The 17,140-nt window shown below is 50.6% G+C and overlaps 5 protein-coding genes across 5 annotated transcripts; 2 read left to right on the forward strand and 3 right to left on the reverse strand.

The window, feature by feature from the left end:
- Positions 1–2,126: 2,126 nt before the first annotated feature.
- Positions 2,127–3,388, reverse strand: NCS57_01468600 (uncharacterized protein; the record flags this gene model as incomplete). The annotated part of the gene is made up of 2 exons (XM_053064281.1): positions 2,127–2,863; positions 3,229–3,388. The coding sequence occupies 2 exons, from the start codon at positions 3,386–3,388 to the stop codon at positions 2,127–2,129; spliced, it is 897 nt and encodes a 298-aa protein (XP_052906165.1).
- Positions 3,389–6,498: 3,110 nt separating this feature from the next.
- NCS57_01468700 (Peptidase-M43 domain-containing protein) lies at positions 6,499–7,460 on the forward strand (the record flags this gene model as incomplete). The annotated part of the gene is made up of 2 exons (XM_053064282.1): positions 6,499–7,328; positions 7,388–7,460. The coding sequence occupies exons 1-2, from the start codon at positions 6,511–6,513 to the stop codon at positions 7,458–7,460; spliced, it is 891 nt and encodes a 296-aa protein (XP_052906166.1). The 5' UTR covers positions 6,499–6,510.
- A 2,779-nt stretch (positions 7,461–10,239) lies between these two features.
- NCS57_01468800 (HET domain-containing protein) lies at positions 10,240–12,002 on the forward strand (the record flags this gene model as incomplete). Its single annotated transcript, XM_053064283.1, has 3 exons — positions 10,240–10,533; positions 10,721–11,908; positions 11,976–12,002. 3 exons carry the CDS (start codon positions 10,240–10,242, stop codon positions 12,000–12,002), a joined length of 1,509 nt encoding a protein of 502 aa, XP_052906167.1.
- Positions 12,003–12,372: 370 nt separating this feature from the next.
- Positions 12,373–13,769, reverse strand: NCS57_01468900 (uncharacterized protein; the record flags this gene model as incomplete). Its single annotated transcript, XM_053064284.1, has 6 exons — positions 12,373–12,764; positions 12,818–12,985; positions 13,036–13,133; positions 13,181–13,383; positions 13,436–13,681; positions 13,740–13,769. The coding sequence occupies 6 exons, from the start codon at positions 13,767–13,769 to the stop codon at positions 12,373–12,375; spliced, it is 1,137 nt and encodes a 378-aa protein (XP_052906168.1).
- A 1,121-nt stretch (positions 13,770–14,890) lies between these two features.
- On the reverse strand, positions 14,891–16,941 carry NCS57_01469000 (FAD-binding PCMH-type domain-containing protein; the record flags this gene model as incomplete). The annotated part of the gene is made up of 3 exons (XM_053064285.1): positions 14,891–16,385; positions 16,435–16,798; positions 16,851–16,941. 3 exons carry the CDS (start codon positions 16,939–16,941, stop codon positions 14,891–14,893), a joined length of 1,950 nt encoding a protein of 649 aa, XP_052906169.1.
- Between the last annotated feature and the right edge of the window lie 199 nt (positions 16,942–17,140).

A 17,140-nucleotide genomic window follows, 5' to 3' on the forward strand; every position in this document is an offset into this window, starting at 1 on the left:
GTGGTTCTTCAACATCTTTCTGAGACCGGAAGTTGATAAACCGTGAGCGTGATGGACTTGGGTCTGCCTTATACGACCCTATCGTGACACCTAGCTCGGATGATTTCTCCTGTTCTAGGACGGAGGCTTTACCCTAGACATCAAATTACCACCCTATGAAGCTAGTGTGTCTGACCCTACCTACCAGCCCCTTTCGCGGCATGAACTTCTGCAGTATTGAGGCTATGGCATCCCCCAGGTCCCCTCAAAGCTCAGGCGGGCGGTGGCGTACCCAACCATATTCTTCCTCCGAATCCTTGGAGTGTGGGAACAGTATGACCAAAGGAAGACTCCATATGCATTATGCGAGTAACAAGGCACACTCGGATCAGTGACGGTCGGAACCCTGGTTTCCGGCGAAGCTGGTTGGTATGTCAGGGAATTAACCTCGTGTCCAGGTCAATCCAGCAAAGAACCAATGACTATGACTAGGTCTTGTGCACCACATCTAGGCTTTTTCTTCTGGTGCTTCAGTAATTGGCAAGACAGACTCAAGGAGAGGGGCGGATCTGCCTCCAGCCAGAAAGCGGAAACACTCATTCGTTCATGATCACCAGCCAGCAGGCATCTTCAATAGGTTGGGTCAATCATCAAGTGTCGAGTAATCAGTGAGTGGGTTGGGTTTGGCTTGCGAGATGTAAGGATTAGAGACACGATGTTACTGTGGCAAATTGATATCGGGTGCTTGTTTCCTTTTCGCCATCTTGAAGGAGATCTCCGTTCTAGCATTAATCGGTCTTCGCCGTAACTGCTCCACTCTAAATGGGATGTCAAGCCTGCTGGTATTACAGGATCTACACGGAGCCGCTGTCTCTATCTAATTGGCCGATGGGGTCTTTCTTGACATCTCGGCAAGAGTTGAGACAGCCTAACAGGTTCTTCTACCAATTATAAGTTAGAGATGAGAGACTGGTAATATGAATCGAAGAATTACGTAGCCGCATTGGTATCTGACTAGAGAAAGCATCTGGCCCATCCGCAGCACCGCATTGGTGGAATACGACCCCACTACAAACAGTTTTGTGACTATCTATTCACAAAACGACTTAATTCTCCCAGCTATCTTGCGCATAAGGAGATGAAGTGGCAGAGTCAACAATCCCATCGGCGGAAAGCCAGCATCTGAGGGATGTTAGTGAGGCACATTCTTACAGGGACACCAAACTGGGCTCTGACCGCTCAGTTCCTTGCTCAGCCCACCTCAGCTCCTGGTCTCGAATCCTCAGCCCCCCTCAGCGGCAGCTCAGCTTAAAGCGGCAGGAACTCAGCTCTAGGAACAGAAACGGAACTTGGTGTGCTTGAGTTTCGTCTCCGAGTTAAATAGTATTCAGGCCTTAGATAACTGCTGCGATTATTACAACGTTCCGTGGTGGCAATGGGCTGCACACTTCACCATAACACGGTCCCTCTTGTGTACCTTGGGTCGAGAATATGTTTCCAAAACATGTCGAGGTAGCTTGCTGCCTGTGTTGATGCTGCCGTAACCCTCGACGTCATCCAAAGCATCACCGATGGTCACGTACCTCAAGCGAGTGTACTCTTGTGGCAGTGCCACAATTTGTTTACCCTCCCATCTCTTAATGATGGAAACGTGGTATGACTGCTTTCATACGTGTTTTACATGGACAGGCTGTAAGCAGTGAACCCTTGCAACCGGCTTTGTTTTGCTGGAAGAGAACCAAAGTGTCGTTTAAGTTATTCAACCTCATTACAAACCCAGCGGGCGGATCCAGGCAATCCAGCAAGAGAAATACAGTTATCAACACAATCAAGTCATCATGTACAATGCCTTTCAACGCAATATTCAATATCAAATAAGCTCTACAGACGCTTCCGCGCTCAACACTCTGCCTCAACGAACCTTGATTCATCGAGAACACTGCGTTCTGTAGGGGTCGCCATTGACCAAAGAGTCATGATGATCGGAACTCGGTTTACACTCACATAGGGACCACCTCGGTAACCTGAGATGGTGTGTTTGGCATTGTTGAGACTGCTAGGCATAAGAATCGAAACTCAACTGCTAACACTCACAGCACAGCAAGACAGGATGTACCACTTATCTCATTCAACGGCAAGACAGCTATTTATTCAATATCTAGTGTTCGGAAACTGCGCCTCTTCATCCACATCTGTATCGCGCGCTGCATCTGCTCGGTGAAGCCATAAGTCAGGGCGTTAACCATCCCAACGAACTGAGTACAGGCCTGCAACGACGTGAGCCATTGTGGCGATGTACCCACCGACTCAGCCAAGCGGTTCGCCATGCCAGGAATCCAGAGGATAATGTACGCAATCGGATATCCATTCAACAGAAGCATTCTCTTTAGGTTAGGCGATGCCAGCGCATTCCTAGATGGCTCCACATTGTTCGAGGATTGCTGGGTTGTATCTGTGTAGGGGATCTCTGTTGGAGGAGGCTGGTCTCTTGGGGAAGCGGACCACTGTGATTTCCCAATGTTTGAACCCTCTTCACGCTGGTCTCCTTTGGATATTGGCTGAGATTGCAACTCATACGAGGCTTCAACAGTTGTAGTGATCCAGATCCGGCGGCTATCGGACGGCTCTGTGGTATCTGGTTCACTCCGAGACCGGTTACCAGCTAAATCTTGGCCAGCTGCAGACGAACTAAGGTCAACCTTGAGGCTGCTGAACAGACGTCGGAGCTTGATGTAGATAAAGGTGTAGATTGATATCGTGGCCAGGAAAATGGCGATGCGCCAAGCGTGCGTGAGGCCGTAGCGAAGGCCAAGATGCTGCGATTGTATCCAACACCAGTTGCCGCTTACAGGCCCATATGTACCGAGACCAAGGCCAACAAAGCCTGCTTGTTCAGTAAGAGTTCAGTGATCAAGGCCTCAGTAACGCTTACTGGTGATTGTACCGGGAATCCACGGCAAGATACACACAATTGTGGTCATGGCTCTTGATGAATCGCTAAGAAACTGTTGCCTTTGAACCACCAGTAACACCGACACTGAGATGATGAGAATATTGAAGTCGATGGCTTGTACAGAGAACTGGCCGATCCACGCGTTGGCGAGGCATCCAGTGCTCGGGGAGGCCCCTGGGTCCGCATAGCCATTTTTGAGTACAAGGATGCCAGACACAGTATTATTTAAACTGTTTATGAAGTCTTGAGATATTTACATCAGTACCGTCTCGCTTAACTATTGTTGGGCGACCTACCTGCAACAAGCAGATTTACTATTAGAGCATGTCGGAAATGCCGCCGTTGCGGGGGAACAATTGTGTGAAGGCAGAGAGCGAGGAAGCTAGTTGTACAAGAGAGTAATGACCCAACCAAAGTAGGCACCGAGATGGATAGATTTACTGGGAGGTTGGCCATTGTGATGGAAGGTGAAGAGCGAGACGCCCGGCGACAGGGCGGTACGTAGGCTATGTGCTATTTGAGAAATTAGAGGGCGTTGAGAATGATTATTAAGCCGCGCGGTACGCTGAACACCCCCAAAGGCGATGCTAAAACAGGGAATATTCCATATAATACTATCAGAGGCGGGATTAATGTTAGCAGGCCAAGTGCTTGAATGAAGGCGTGGGGGCAAGGGATCCAGGATTACATGTCACTTTGAGCGGGTCTAAACCACAATATAAGGTTTGTCTTCACCTGTTGGTTAAACGTGTAAGGTTTCATGCCTACTATAACACAGACGGTATAACTATTGTCCCGGTAGATCCTGCTACGCTGCTTTACCACCTACCCTTTGGAGAGAGTAGACACCGAAACCTAATTAGTGGCCTACTCCCAAAGAAATGCACCATGACCAATTAGCATTGAGGCTCCTCCCATGTTTTCCGTCAAAGAGTTGGAAGAAAGCTTGATATCCTTTGTGAAGCTGAAACCTACCTGACGCGGAGTTTATTTTAGCAGAAATGCCCCTGTCCCGGTGAGATGGACTCCAGCAAGATCTGTTACCCGGCCTTTCGGAACTTCCGGCTTACGAAGCCTGTGACACATGCACGGCCCTGAAGGCACGCTGTCACAGATGCCGAGGTATATACAGTAATAGGGTAAGCCGGATGCCATAGACCCGGAGATTGAAAAAAGAGTGCATTTTTCAGCCTGTGATACATACTACGTGCTGCTACCATATTTTGCTTGTTGCTCTACGTGGATGATAACCAGCCCATCTAACAACTTCCATAGGTAATAGCAACAATGTCCTTCTCCATGAGTGTAAGTTACACTATCACTACGTTTAGTTCTCAGTAACTTTGGTCCAATCAAAGATGGGACCACACCTTCTTTGGTGCTCCATCAGGATCCCAGTAGGGGCTTGAAAGGCTATCATAAGCAATATTCAAGTCATTAGATACCGCTACTATGTTAAGGGCTCTGTCCGGGATTTCCCCAAGAAGACAACCAAAGATACTTTGAAGTGAAGGGGAAGGTGACTGTGCATATTGGGTTCCTCAGCTGCTGTCTGGTGCTCCGATTGGCTCAACAACCTGTGCTGATTGGTCACCAGCCCAGGGAAAGGACCATAAGACGGCCTCGCGGTAATTTATGAGCTGACAATTTTGCCGAAACTAGCAACTCGGTTATTAGCGTAGATAAAATAGCCAAGGCAGAACTTGATCTTACTCTCATCTTGGACACATCGAGATCTACCACCGAGACACCATCATGGATACTTGGAACAGTGCTATCCTATCCTCACTTTACAGCCCTCTCCTTGGCGATAATCCCCCCAGAGTTCTCCGCCTCGAACCAGGTGCACGCTCTTCGCCCATCATCTGCCAGCTCATCTCGACGCATCTCGACGCCACCGACAATGTATTCATTGCAACGTCCTACACATGGGGTTCTCTTGAAGACCCGCAACAGATCCGATGCAATGGCTGCACCATGACGGTCCAAGAAAACGCCTTCGACCCTCCTTTTGTATACGAGGCGGTTCGCGGCGACGGATCCTCGAGACGAGATCTTTGCGCTTTCCGGTCTCCATCTGGCAGGCGCTGCGTTACGTGATGACGATGATTGGGTCCCGAAAGCGGACTATATCATTCTATGGGAGGTTCTCTATACTAACGTCACACTACGCAACCTCGAAAAGGGTAGGCTGAATACACTGTCTATTGCCGGGAAGGCTCGCCAGCCGCGAGACTGGATCCTTCCCTCGTGAGTCCCTGATTATAGACAGTTCAACCCTGAAACGCAGGTTAGCATGGCTGAGTTGGTTAGCCACAACGAGTGGATGGCTGCCGGGCCTTGCGATTCAACCGGTCAAGGATTGCATCCAAACAGACCACTCATGGCCAAGAAACATCAACTACCTGCCAATCAGCGGCGACTCATTAAGCAAGATGTGATGTCCCCTGAGCTGCACCGGTCAAACCGTGGAGTCAAGAATATCTTCCAAACGTCCATAAGTCTTGCTGGCTTAATGATGGACGAGATTCCTTACGTGGGAAGCACCATATCAAGGACTTGTTGACATTAAGTACACCATCGACAACTGGGGTTCTTGGCTCAGCTGGCTTAACCAGGATGACAGCGACCTTAACAGTGTAAGTCAAGGCACGCCCGTACTGAACAGGGCAATCCAAAACTCTGGTATCTTCCGGGGCTTCCGCTTTGCCGTTACAAAGCTGGCTACTTCTGCCTCGTCCCCAGCATCACACAGGTCAAAGACCAAGTCGCCGTTCTAACAGGGTACATAGCCACCATCGCGCTCCGCCCTTAGCAGGCCAACGAGTACTTCAAGCTCCTAGGAGACGCGTACGTCCACGGATTGATGGTCAATGAGGCTCCGTGCATCGTGTTAGAGCTTGACTGCAAGGCTGATCCGACGGATGAGCAACGGGAGAGGATATTGCGAGATTCGAAGCGGAATAACGGTGAAGCATGGGGATTAGAGACTACACGCCCATTCTGGATACGTTGGGGAAACGACGAATCAATTTTGTTTAGCATATCTCACTACTAGCCAGTTAAAAGCTCCTGGGTCTTAACCCGTAGTCTTCAACTGGACTTACCCCTCTATTTTGTAGGCCATCTTAGTTGGCTTTTAATGGTTTGTATCAGCATGCTGGACGGTGCGTTTACCTCCATATCAGTGTTTGTCCAACCCCACCAAATTTAGATATTCATTGGTTCCCCAGCTTCCACAAGAGGTGTAGATCGTCGCGGTAATGCTACCTCGCATGGGGATCGAGGAATCGTCCTTGTCTATGCAATGTGCCTATAGAGCGACCTAAGCATCGGCAATGCTCCAAGAATGGAAGCTATTAGTTGACAGACCCCACTCGCCAAGAGGGCAAGTTCGTGACAAGGTCGTATTCAGTGTCCAATACAGCAGATTCGCCCGCAATACGAGGTCATCGATAAGGAAGCGGGGCTTGACCTTGTCCATAGGGTTTTATAAGCTGAAGACCGCGTGCTTTTGCTACCTCATTTATTTCCATCGTTATCGTCATCATTTTATTTCACAAAGGTCTGACTCCACGATGCTTGGTGTGGCATTGTTTGGCCTCCTCCTTGGTGCTGTTACCACTGCTGAGCAGACAGCCCCTCGTGGTTATGGATGCCTGGTTTCCGACAAAGGCCTAGACAGGCATATCGGTACTCATTCCAAGTTGCTTGATCCTAGCCGCCGGAATTCCATCCCCAGCAGCTTCATCGTAGATGTCCACTTCCATATCGCCAGCACCGAGGAAGACGAAGATCTCATTACCGAAGAAATAGTCGACGCCCAATGGAAGGTTCTGAGCGAATCCTTCTCCAAGTACGGCATCAACCTGGTGCTGAATTCGACAGAGCGGGTTGTCGACGATCTTGCAGGCCACTCGTTCCTCGTCTATGAGGGACCAGACAAAGGCTGGGTCAATTATGAGAAAGAGGAAAGAGAATATTTCAAGAGTACTCGAAAGGGCGGCTATGACGCTCTGAACATTTACTTCTTCAGCAAATATTCACCTGGGGCCACGGGATACTGCACTTGGCCTACAACCCTGACCGAGGGCGACGACTTGACCCTGGGGTTAGACTCTTGTCAACTCAGTGCCATGACGATGCCGGGGTTTACTGTCGAACAAGGTGCATTCGAGGACTGGAACCTGGGTCATCTTACGGTTCATGAGGCTGGACACTGGTTTGGGCTGAACCACACGTTTACCGGTGGTTGCTCGGAGCCGGGTGACTTTGTCGGCGACACGCCTGCACAAGGGACACAGATATATGGATGTCCTGTTGGGTCGGATAGTTGTCCAGATCAGCCGGGTTTGGATCCTATCCATAACTTCATGGGATACACGAATGATAACTGGTGCGTTTTCCTATCTAAACCGTGCATGGTATTAAAAACATCGAGTCTTACATCTCTAGCACCACTGAGTTTACGGCCGGGCAAAAGGATCGCATGTTTGAGGTCTTCTTCAATTATAGACGGAAGTTGTAACTTGTAAATCTTGCGATTACCACTCTAGAGACAGGAAGAAGCATACACGTGTCATCTCATGAACATCGAGATATCTAGGCTGAGGGGGTGCGCCTCCATGAATGTTTTCACTGCATATCGTTGATAGCTAAATTAGTTACATTTGACGATTACGGTCGTACCTTTCTTGACAAACCCTGCATATACTAAACTTGGCTCTAGTCAATAAACCTTGCTAATATCGCAGATGACACTCTCTTGTAGAGTACTCCCGCCCAGATCAACTTTCGGCATCCCTCCCTCAAGTGGCCTGCTACAGCCAACTGAGCTCGAGACTCTCCAAAGACAGCTCCAGGCATGCAGACGCGAGCGATGAGCATGTATTCTCTAACAGCACGCCTCGTACCATGATGCAGCTGGCCAAGTGTATCAGTTTTGACTTCCATATAATCCTCTTACCTACATCAGTTCACTGCTTATAGACCGCCGAGCCCTTAAGATCCATCCCGGTCATCCAAAAGGACAAGTCAACATTATCTAAAGGGCATGAGCATCCGGATTTGCACCAAGGCATGCTTGGTGGACTTTAGAACTCTTCAAATCTGCATGAATTGGGGCTGAGTTCCGCCCAAGAGCGGGAGTCCAACGGTGAACAAGCTAGCCTGGAAAGCGGTTCGTGCAGGGCAGTGGAGGACTGGGACGTCCTGACAGCCCTGGCCACCAGAACAATCTCTTGCGGGAGATGGGAGACCGAGGAGGGTCCGCGAACCGGCGTTATGTGGCTGGACAAACGAACTGATGGTGGCGCGTGAATAAAGGAGGTGTCACAGAGGTGCAGGATCTACGGCAGAGTCATCAAGAGTCATCAAAATTGTTTATTGTTATGCTGGATGTGAGGGAAGTGTGCGTCGGCGTGGATGAAGCCATCCAAGTATGGTCCGGATTATGGAGCACGAGTTAATGACTATTCTTTGTCACGATAGGCGATAGCTGATCCCAAGTGAAGACGTCGACATGTGTGTTCAGCTGGAGTATGAAACACCAACAAGAAAAAGCCAACGCTTGTTCAGCTAGTACAAGAAATCGCAACACACTCCTAGGCAGCATTACCACTTGCGTTGAGCAGGCAAGGAGAGAAGAGTGTTCTTCTTGTGCATTGCAGCGGTCGAGGAAAAGTCATGAACGAAGCGAGTTGTTTTCAGCCTCTTCTCGTTGGGTCATTCAAAGAGGCTCTCCAAGGGAAGCAGGCAGTGATTCTTTGTTCCAATAGGCCATCAGCTCAGGCTTGGCGGCAACATGAGGAAATGGAGGTGCCGGAGTGGTACGGAAGCGAATCATGTGTAGCCTAGTCGGCAGGGATGGTCTCAAAAGGACGGGACTGGGAGCAGGTGAGAGGTGGGGTAACAAATGAAGAGGCGGAGGAAGTACTCCAGGAATGTGAGAGTGAACTGGCCTGTGCTTCGTACTGTGCGTGTTATTTGACTGTGTCGCGTCGCGTCATGTCGCGTTGTGCCGTGCCGCGTCGCGTGTCGAACCAGGGTGTCACGGTACAGCTGGCTTGTTATGGCTGCTCCATTTTCTCCACTTGACGGCAGAGTGTGGCTGTTCCATCCTCTAATTTCACACTGTGAGCGTTCTAGCTGTGGGGACTACCACCTTGAGCTGGGATGAAGCTATTCGCGACTCGCTTCATTCCGTCCACAACTACTCCGTACACTTCATGCGATAGCTTTTGTTCTATCAACCCGCTGCCATCACCATCGCCTTTTGTGACCAATTCTATCCCAAGTCATTTATTCTTTCGTTTACAACCCTCGTCACTATAGTGACAGCCGCTCTCTTTTTATCACAAGTTCGTACACTCGGTCTATACACATATCGCTCCTCGGGCTAGAAGGGTTAAAATAAGCAGGTAGAATATATAAATAGGTGACTGTGAATTAGGGTTGGCTATATGAAGCACGTAGTTAGGTGTGGGTAGAACACCGAGTTTATGCCAATCAGTTTATCTGGACCTGATCTGGTTTGGTGATGAAACTCCCAGAAAGAGCAATTTCATGTTCTTAAGCACTCACTTCTCATCATGCTCTTTCTCAACGAACAGCCGCTATCCTAAGTCTTCATGTCTGGTTCATCAAGCCACGATAATCTCTTATCTGCGTCTAGAGATTGGCATCATCTATTTGTTTGAAACTGACGTGACTCAAGGGTAGGGGGCGGCGAGGGACCTGGAGGGCTGAGATGAGGCTGCTGGGGCTTGACCGGTCCGTGCGTGGCGCAGCAATGTCGTGAGATTACTAACCGCTCCGTAAGGTCACGTGCTGATAATGTGCAGGCGCTCGGCTTTGTCCGCCCCGCCATCCTTCTCCTCGTCCTCCACAACTTTATCTACCTACTCTTCATCGTCCTCATGGCAAGGAGCCATGTGATCCATCAAGCCAGTCCTCATCTCCGCATTAAAACTCAGGCCTAGGTAGTCATCTAAGACGACGATATCTCGCTTTAGGTCAGCCATGACCAGGTCGTCCGATCGAATGTACTTTACACTTGACACCCTGGGCATAGCCCTGCCGAAGCCCACTGACATGATTCGTGAGCTTCCCTGCTTCACAGTTGAAAACACTGCCTCGATTCTTTTACTTCGCCTCACTCTGCTTTTCATCCATCGTCTTGGCGCTGAAGGTGTACCTCGCACCTCCCTTCGACATCAGCAAAAGACAGTTTCTGCTCTTCATTTCTTCGCGACAGTTTGTTGGCACAAGTAAAAGAAAAGTCATTTCATGAATCCCTGTTCATAGAGATGGATTCAACGCTTTCATCCCTCTACGAACCACTGGACTCGTCCAGATCTGAGATTCGCGTGCTCAAGGTTCCACCCGAGAATGGCGAGAACTTTGAGCTGATCAAAGTATCTCTTGATGAGGGACTGCATTTTGTTGCCCTGTCGTACGTCTGGGGGGACATGAACGACAGGATACGTATCACAGTCCATGGTCGAGCTGTTTCTGTCACCAAGAACCTCAAGCTGGCCCTCACTCGACTTCGCGATCGACTCGCAAGACGGGCTCCGGATCGACCTCACCAAAATTTCTACGTATGGGCGGATGCCATTTGTATTAATCAACAAGATCAAGTCGAGCGCGGCCATTAGGTCCAGCTCATGGCACGCATCTACACATCTGCGGACTGTGTCATGTCGTGGCTCGGCCCCAAGGATCACTCTTGCCTTCAAGGCTATCCATGCTCTAGCTTGTACGGTGAAGCGCAACAATCCTGAACAGGCCAATCCCACCCTGCCTACATTCCGTCCTGAGTGGCTGCGATACCGCCCGGGGCTCTGTCGACAGGATCCTGATAAAGCCGGAACTCCTTTCCACAACGCTGCTTGGGAGGCCATTTCTGTTCTCCTAAGCGATCAGTACTGGGAGCGTGTGTGGATATTCCAGGAAGTTGCCTTGGCTTGCAGACTGAGGCTGTTGAGCATGGGAGACCGCATCTTGGATTGGAACGACCTCGAGTTTGTATGCGTGACCCTTGCAAAATGGAAGGAGGAAATTGCCGAAGCCAACACTGGAAAGCCTGACTTCTTGCACGAGGGAATCTGGTTTGCTTTGACTAGGCAAAAGATTAGATGGGAGAGAATTCAAAACTTAACCCTGGCACGCATCGAAGTGGCCAAGACGAGAAACTCACCGGCTGGACACCGGACCGCTCGCTGGGCCCTTGCAACTGTTGCAGCCGACCTCAAGGCCACAGACCATAGAGACTACATCTATGGTCTCCTGAGCGTCTCGGGTATTCCGATAGTCCCTGACTATAGGAGAACTCTGTCAGAGCTCTACACTGATTATGTTTATCACTGGCTGGAAGCTTCTCGCGCCGGGTTTGCTGGCCTTAACTTGAGCTCGCTTGGCTTCTTGGCCGTTGCTGGCGTCGGTCCCTTCGGATTTTCCTCTGATTTCCCCACCTGGGCCCCTAACTATCCCCAAAACAACCAAGGCCAGACTCCAATCGCTCGGATTCCTATCGGTGCTCCTCGACAAGACATTTTCCCCAACGATCCAAACAAGATCCCTGTCCTGGCCAGGGAGACCAAGAGTCTGTGGACTTGGGGACTTGAAATCGACTCTCTATCGTCTGTTTCTCCGATGGTTGAGGTGTTCGATCAGAGGTTCTTCGCCTTCGCTACTAACTTCATGTCTCGACACCGGCAGTACACGGAAGGAATTCCGCCGCTGCAGGCAATACTTCGACTATTAACCTGGGATTTCGATGGACCTGTAACCAAGTCTATGATTCTAAGCGGCTTTGGCTTGCTTACAACCCTTGACGAGTTGGATATAGAGAAGCGGTATGACTTCCTTCGACATGCCGACTTTGAGAGCCGATTTGCCGAGCTTCTGTTCCTGGATACCGATTTTTCTAAACTCGGGTTTGAAGGCAACCTACTATCGACTTTTGCGAGACAGGTTAGCAAGATAGCGCGGTTAATAGTAGTGGACATTAGTTGGCAGCGGGATACTTGGGGGTTCATAGAGACGACAGGGGGGTATCTTGGCATAGCGCCCTCGAGATCGATGCCGGGAGACCGTCTCTGTGTTCTTCAGGGTTCGAATTTCCCCGTGGTACTGCGCAAAGCAAAAGATGCACACTTCATCGTCGTGGGTACGGCATCAGTATTGGGCCTTATGAATGGAGAGTCAGCTAGCCTTGTCACCCTTGGTAGGTATTCCCCCCAAAGGTTTGAACTGCGATAGGATGGTGTTTTAGGTTGGATTATAATTATGGAAATTGAGCCAGGAGTGAGCCGTTCCTAGAGGGGAAAGACGTTTGGAGGAAAACAGAAATTCAGGAATTAGCAATGACGGCTGGGAATTCAGTGGAATTTGTTATCATGCAAACCAAGACGCCGAAAGCAGCTACCAATACTACACTATCTCGTGACGATAAACTCCTGCTCCACCCGAATCTGTCCTTGGTGGACTGTCGACGTTCTGTCTCCTCGTTGCGCTTGTATCGTCACTAACTCAATATCACTCCTATTGCTCTTCTTTCCATCTGACCATGCATCGTCCTCCGAGTCGTTTCCCCGTCTCGTATTTCTACGTAGACCACCATCAAACACCGGGACTGGGTCGTCGATAACCTCGAATCCCGACGTGGCTTGTGTTTTGCGAGTACTGGTGATGTGCCCTGTAGAACGGTTGCCGTAGCCGTAGGATGCTTCGGCCGAGGAGCTTTTGAAACCATGTCGGAGGTACGGGCGTAATGAAGGAAGGCAGGCGATGATTAATGCCATGTTCTCGTCGAGGATGGACCAAATTTCTGTCCCAACTCTGTTAGTAACAATGGAGGTTATTAAGGGGATCGACACTCACGGATCAAGGTCAGAGGCTTGAACCCGCCCGATCCAAGATGTATGGTAAGAAACCTCGTCAGGCTGAATGCTATATCGATAATTCCGAGACTAAAGATTGCGTATATTCCGACCATTGTCTTTTTCTTCACCTGCAGATTCTTAAGGATGAAAAAGGGCAGAATGATGACTGTTCAAGGGGTGAGTAGTTAGACTTTGAGAGGTATCTGCGCATCGTACTGGAAAGATTCGCTGTGAAGTGAAGTGACCATGCAATGTAGAAAATCGTGCCGATGATCTTGGGTTCGCAGACGACGGCTGGATTCGAGGCGAAAGACCTGGCAAGTCAGTTGAAGCCCGGAATGGAATCGGAAATGTCCCATACCAATTACCCTCGATTGGCCAGCACAGGAACAGCTGCACAGACATAGAGACAAGATAACCAGAGACACAGTAGGCGATGGAAACATAGAGAGCCACGCGCAACTTCTTCATAAATCTTGGGAACAGCTGTAGATATGTTGCCAGGAGTGCGAACTTGCAAAAGTACAGCGACGTGAAGAACGGGAACACGCTCGACCAGATCATCTACGTTGGCAAGTGTCAGTGAAGGCACTCCAAGAGACGTTCCCCATTTTACCCTCGTGATGAATTCCACCTCGGTGACGTCGACCTTCCAATTGATCAAGGTGTAATCGATATCCGGGTGCAGCGCCCCTTTGACGGCAAAGATAATGACGAAAACGGCATGGGTGAAGGAGCTACACCACGCAATGAGTAGCAGGGCATCGCTGAGGAGGAGGGCTTGGTGCTGGATCTTGAGGCGGAGCCAGAGACGGGCGGCGATGAGGATGGCGGAGACGCAGAGGAGGATCCAGAAGCAGGCCTGAAGTTGGTCAATGTCAGTCAGTGATCGTCCACGGAGGGAGGATTGATCGGCGCACGAGGACTCCAGCTGTTGATGGAGCTGCCATGGTTTTCGGATGATCAGTGGGCTTTGACGATCTCGCGTATCAGTGACAGCGCTGATCACCAAGTTACTAAACGGAACGCAGATGAACAGAATGTTGTTTACTTCCTGGCAGAGAAATTCTATGAACCAAGCTGTACTGTTATCTACGTAGTAATGCACCCGAGACCGGCCTCGCTGGCCTCCTGGAAGATCCTTCAGGACGACCTCTGAAAATTTCTCTCCCATCCATTACTCGAACCCAAGATTGACCGTTGTTGGCCCAGCCATGGAACTAATGCGGGGATCAGGTCCGGGGATCCTGAGGCTCACCCGGGCAAGGATATCCCATGCCAGACTGTCGATCTTGACCGTAAAGGTACCTTCGCTTAGGTGTGGGATTCTTCGGGGTCTTGGATCCGTCCGGGGCTATGCAGAAGGTGGCAGGAGATGGCCTTAGCGACAAACCGTTGGTCCTGGTGCATCCGGAGACTGGGGAAGATACGATGCAACGAGGATCTGGACCCATGGCAGTTTGCGGCTTTTAAGGGTATAGCTTCAGGGCAACTGCATCATCTCGACCGTGAAGCTGGAGAGCAATCTGTACCCGAAGGGATTACGGCAAGGGATCTGCTAACCGAGACTTGAAGGATGCGAACGAGAGCCTGTCAATAAAGTTCTTCCATAGTTAGGCTTGCCGGCTTGATGTGACTGATCACACGTTATCAATTGCTATAAACTTTATTTTATACAAGGATGTTGAATAAGCTGAACAGGAACCAACGCCGAGCATGGAGGGAGGAGGAAGCTGTTACTGTTTCAAGGCAGCTTTTTTGTCGAAAAATGTCAGGATAATCAGCAGCGAAACGCGAGGTCTAGGTTAATGGCGTTGGACAGAGTTGAACAATTCATCAAAACGCACAAAATTTCCATAATGAATGCAAACAAACAGTTCTGCTTAGGCGTCCATGCGGATGATGCGGGAGTTGGGCCTTGGGTGGCAAGGATTAAGCTCTAGACGACATCCCGAGGGCCTGGTACATGCTGTGGCCTGGTAAAGCTGTTGGTTCTATCTACTCTATTTAGGCTATTAAATCCTCGGTGCCAAGATACTCCTGCATCTCGGCTCCATCACGCAACCCCCTATCATTTAACACTGCACAATCGACCATTCTGCGTAGGGAGTCCCTTGATCTGCCCCTCCACGTTCCAGTCCTCGCTACCGACGCCAACTTGAGCGTAGAACAGGCCCCGGGGATCGTACTTTTGCTTAATCTGGTACAGACGCGCATATTTGTTACCGTAGAAAGACTTCTGGAAATCTGGCTCCGTGACATCGCCTTCACTTGCGTACGCACCCGAGTTTGGTGCTGCGTCGCGCCAAGGCTGCATCCACACCTCGGTCAGCTCCCTGCTCAGCTCTGCGATGCGCTGTAGTGGGGTGTCGGCTGCCCATGTTACCCATGAGATGACAAACATGGCTGCGTCGCGCCAGGCTGGGTTCACGGCGTTGTCAGGGTGAGGGCCGGGGCCGGCTGTGATACCAAACCCAATGAGTGTGCCGCCACGATCCGAGAGGCCCTTGAGAGCTTCAAAGGTGGCATTGAATTTGGCAGGGTCTTGAAGGTTCTCGTCTGGGAAGAGGCGCGAAGCCATCTTGTTACCGTAGGAGCCGACGGGCTCGACAGGAAAGCCAGTAGACCAAGCCGAGAGGAAACTCGAGTGCTGAGACCAGTTTGGCTCGACCTTAATGCCCAGGGAAGCCCATTTCTTGAACAACGGTGCAGTGAGCTCCTCAGCCTCCGAGACCGTCATGTTGGGTGCGAACCAGGGTGACATGACAAAGGTAGCCTTACGAGGTCCCGCCGGCCAGACGAACCAGTACTGGTAGTTACCGCGAGCGTTGAAGACAGGGATCATCTCCCAGTACGCACGCAGAGCCTCCCAGAAAGCCTCATACGTGATGGTGCCACCGTCGATGCCGAAGGCGAAGCTGGCGACAGATGTGACGGAGAGTTTGGGGTGTGCTTTGACGGTCCACGAAGTTACGACGCCAAAGGTACTGCCACCACCGCCGCGTAGGGCCCAGAAGAGATCGGAATTCTGCTTCGAGTCCGCCGTGACGAATCGGCCATCGGCTGTGACCACCTCGACGCTGAGAACTTGGTCGGCGGCGAGGCCGTACAAAGGTGACAGTGGAGAGTGACCGCCGCCCGAGATGTAGCCTCCTGCGAAGCCAACTGTCTTGCCTTCGCCTCCGACAACGGTAACGCCATATTTGTCGGCTGCTTCGTAGAGCTCCTGGCCAATAACGCCTGCACCGACTCTCATGGCGGGTCCAGAGTAGGAGCCGCTCTTGTAGTTGGAGTAGAATTTGATGCTCTTAAGTTTGTTCGTCCAGATGGAAAGGGAGCCTGAGCCGAGCGATCGTCCAATAAAGTCGTGACCTGTATTCTTTACTACGAGGCGGATGTTCAAGGTGCGAGCAAAGTTGACGGCGAGCTGGATCTGGGCAACGTTGGTGGCCTTGACCACGTATTCTGGATAGCCTCCCAACGTGCAGTCGTCGGTGTAGTTACCAGAGGGGAGACAGGTAAGTCCCTGGTAAAGGGGGCTCATGGCCGACGTGGGGTCAGCAATGCTATTCAAGTCAGCGTCTTGGTCTTTCAAGGGATAGGGGAGAGACGTACTGCATCATGGAATCAGTCCACTTTGAGTTGATGGCCTCGCACTTGGCGGTATTCTGATTGCCAAAGTCGTCATAGCATGGAGAAGCCAGAGGCGTCGTCTTGATCAGAGCTCCTCCGACAAGGAGGTCAAAGACCTGCCAGGCAATCTTGTGCGGCCAGAAGAGGTCGCCAGGGTACGTCTTGCACCGCCCAAGAGACCGACGCTGGACAGATGAGGCCTCGTCATAGTAAAAGTACGAGATGTTTGTCAGGCCAAGATCAGTCAGATTGAAGAGGACATCGTCGGTCAACTGCTTGGTCTCTTCTGGAAGAAGATCACCTTGGATCTGCTCAACAGCTGGAGCAACATTATCTTCTGTGGCATCTGGCGGGATGTTAGTCGGGCCATGGGCTAGTTATACAAGCATTTTACGTACCGACTTCAACGCCATCTATAATTATGGTCTGGCCTGTGACCGAGTGAACCAAGGCCAGAGAGGCGAGAAGAAGAGCATGCAACTTGACCATTCTTTGCAACACGATCGCGAGCAAGATGTGAAAGGTCCACGATGTGCAACAATCAACCACAAAAGGGTACATATTCTCGTTACTTATAGTCTTCTCTAAGAGACCAGCCTACTTGAGCCGCAGGCGCAGGGCATGAGAACCAGCTAGGGACCCTCATTGCGGTGTGGTGGAGCCCTTGCGTGGAATTGCGCCCTGAAGT

The sequence above is a fragment of the Fusarium keratoplasticum genome, chromosome 14 (assembly GCF_025433545.1).
Source record: "Fusarium keratoplasticum isolate Fu6.1 chromosome 14, whole genome shotgun sequence".
NCBI classification, from domain to species: Eukaryota; Fungi; Ascomycota; class Sordariomycetes; order Hypocreales; family Nectriaceae; genus Fusarium; species Fusarium keratoplasticum.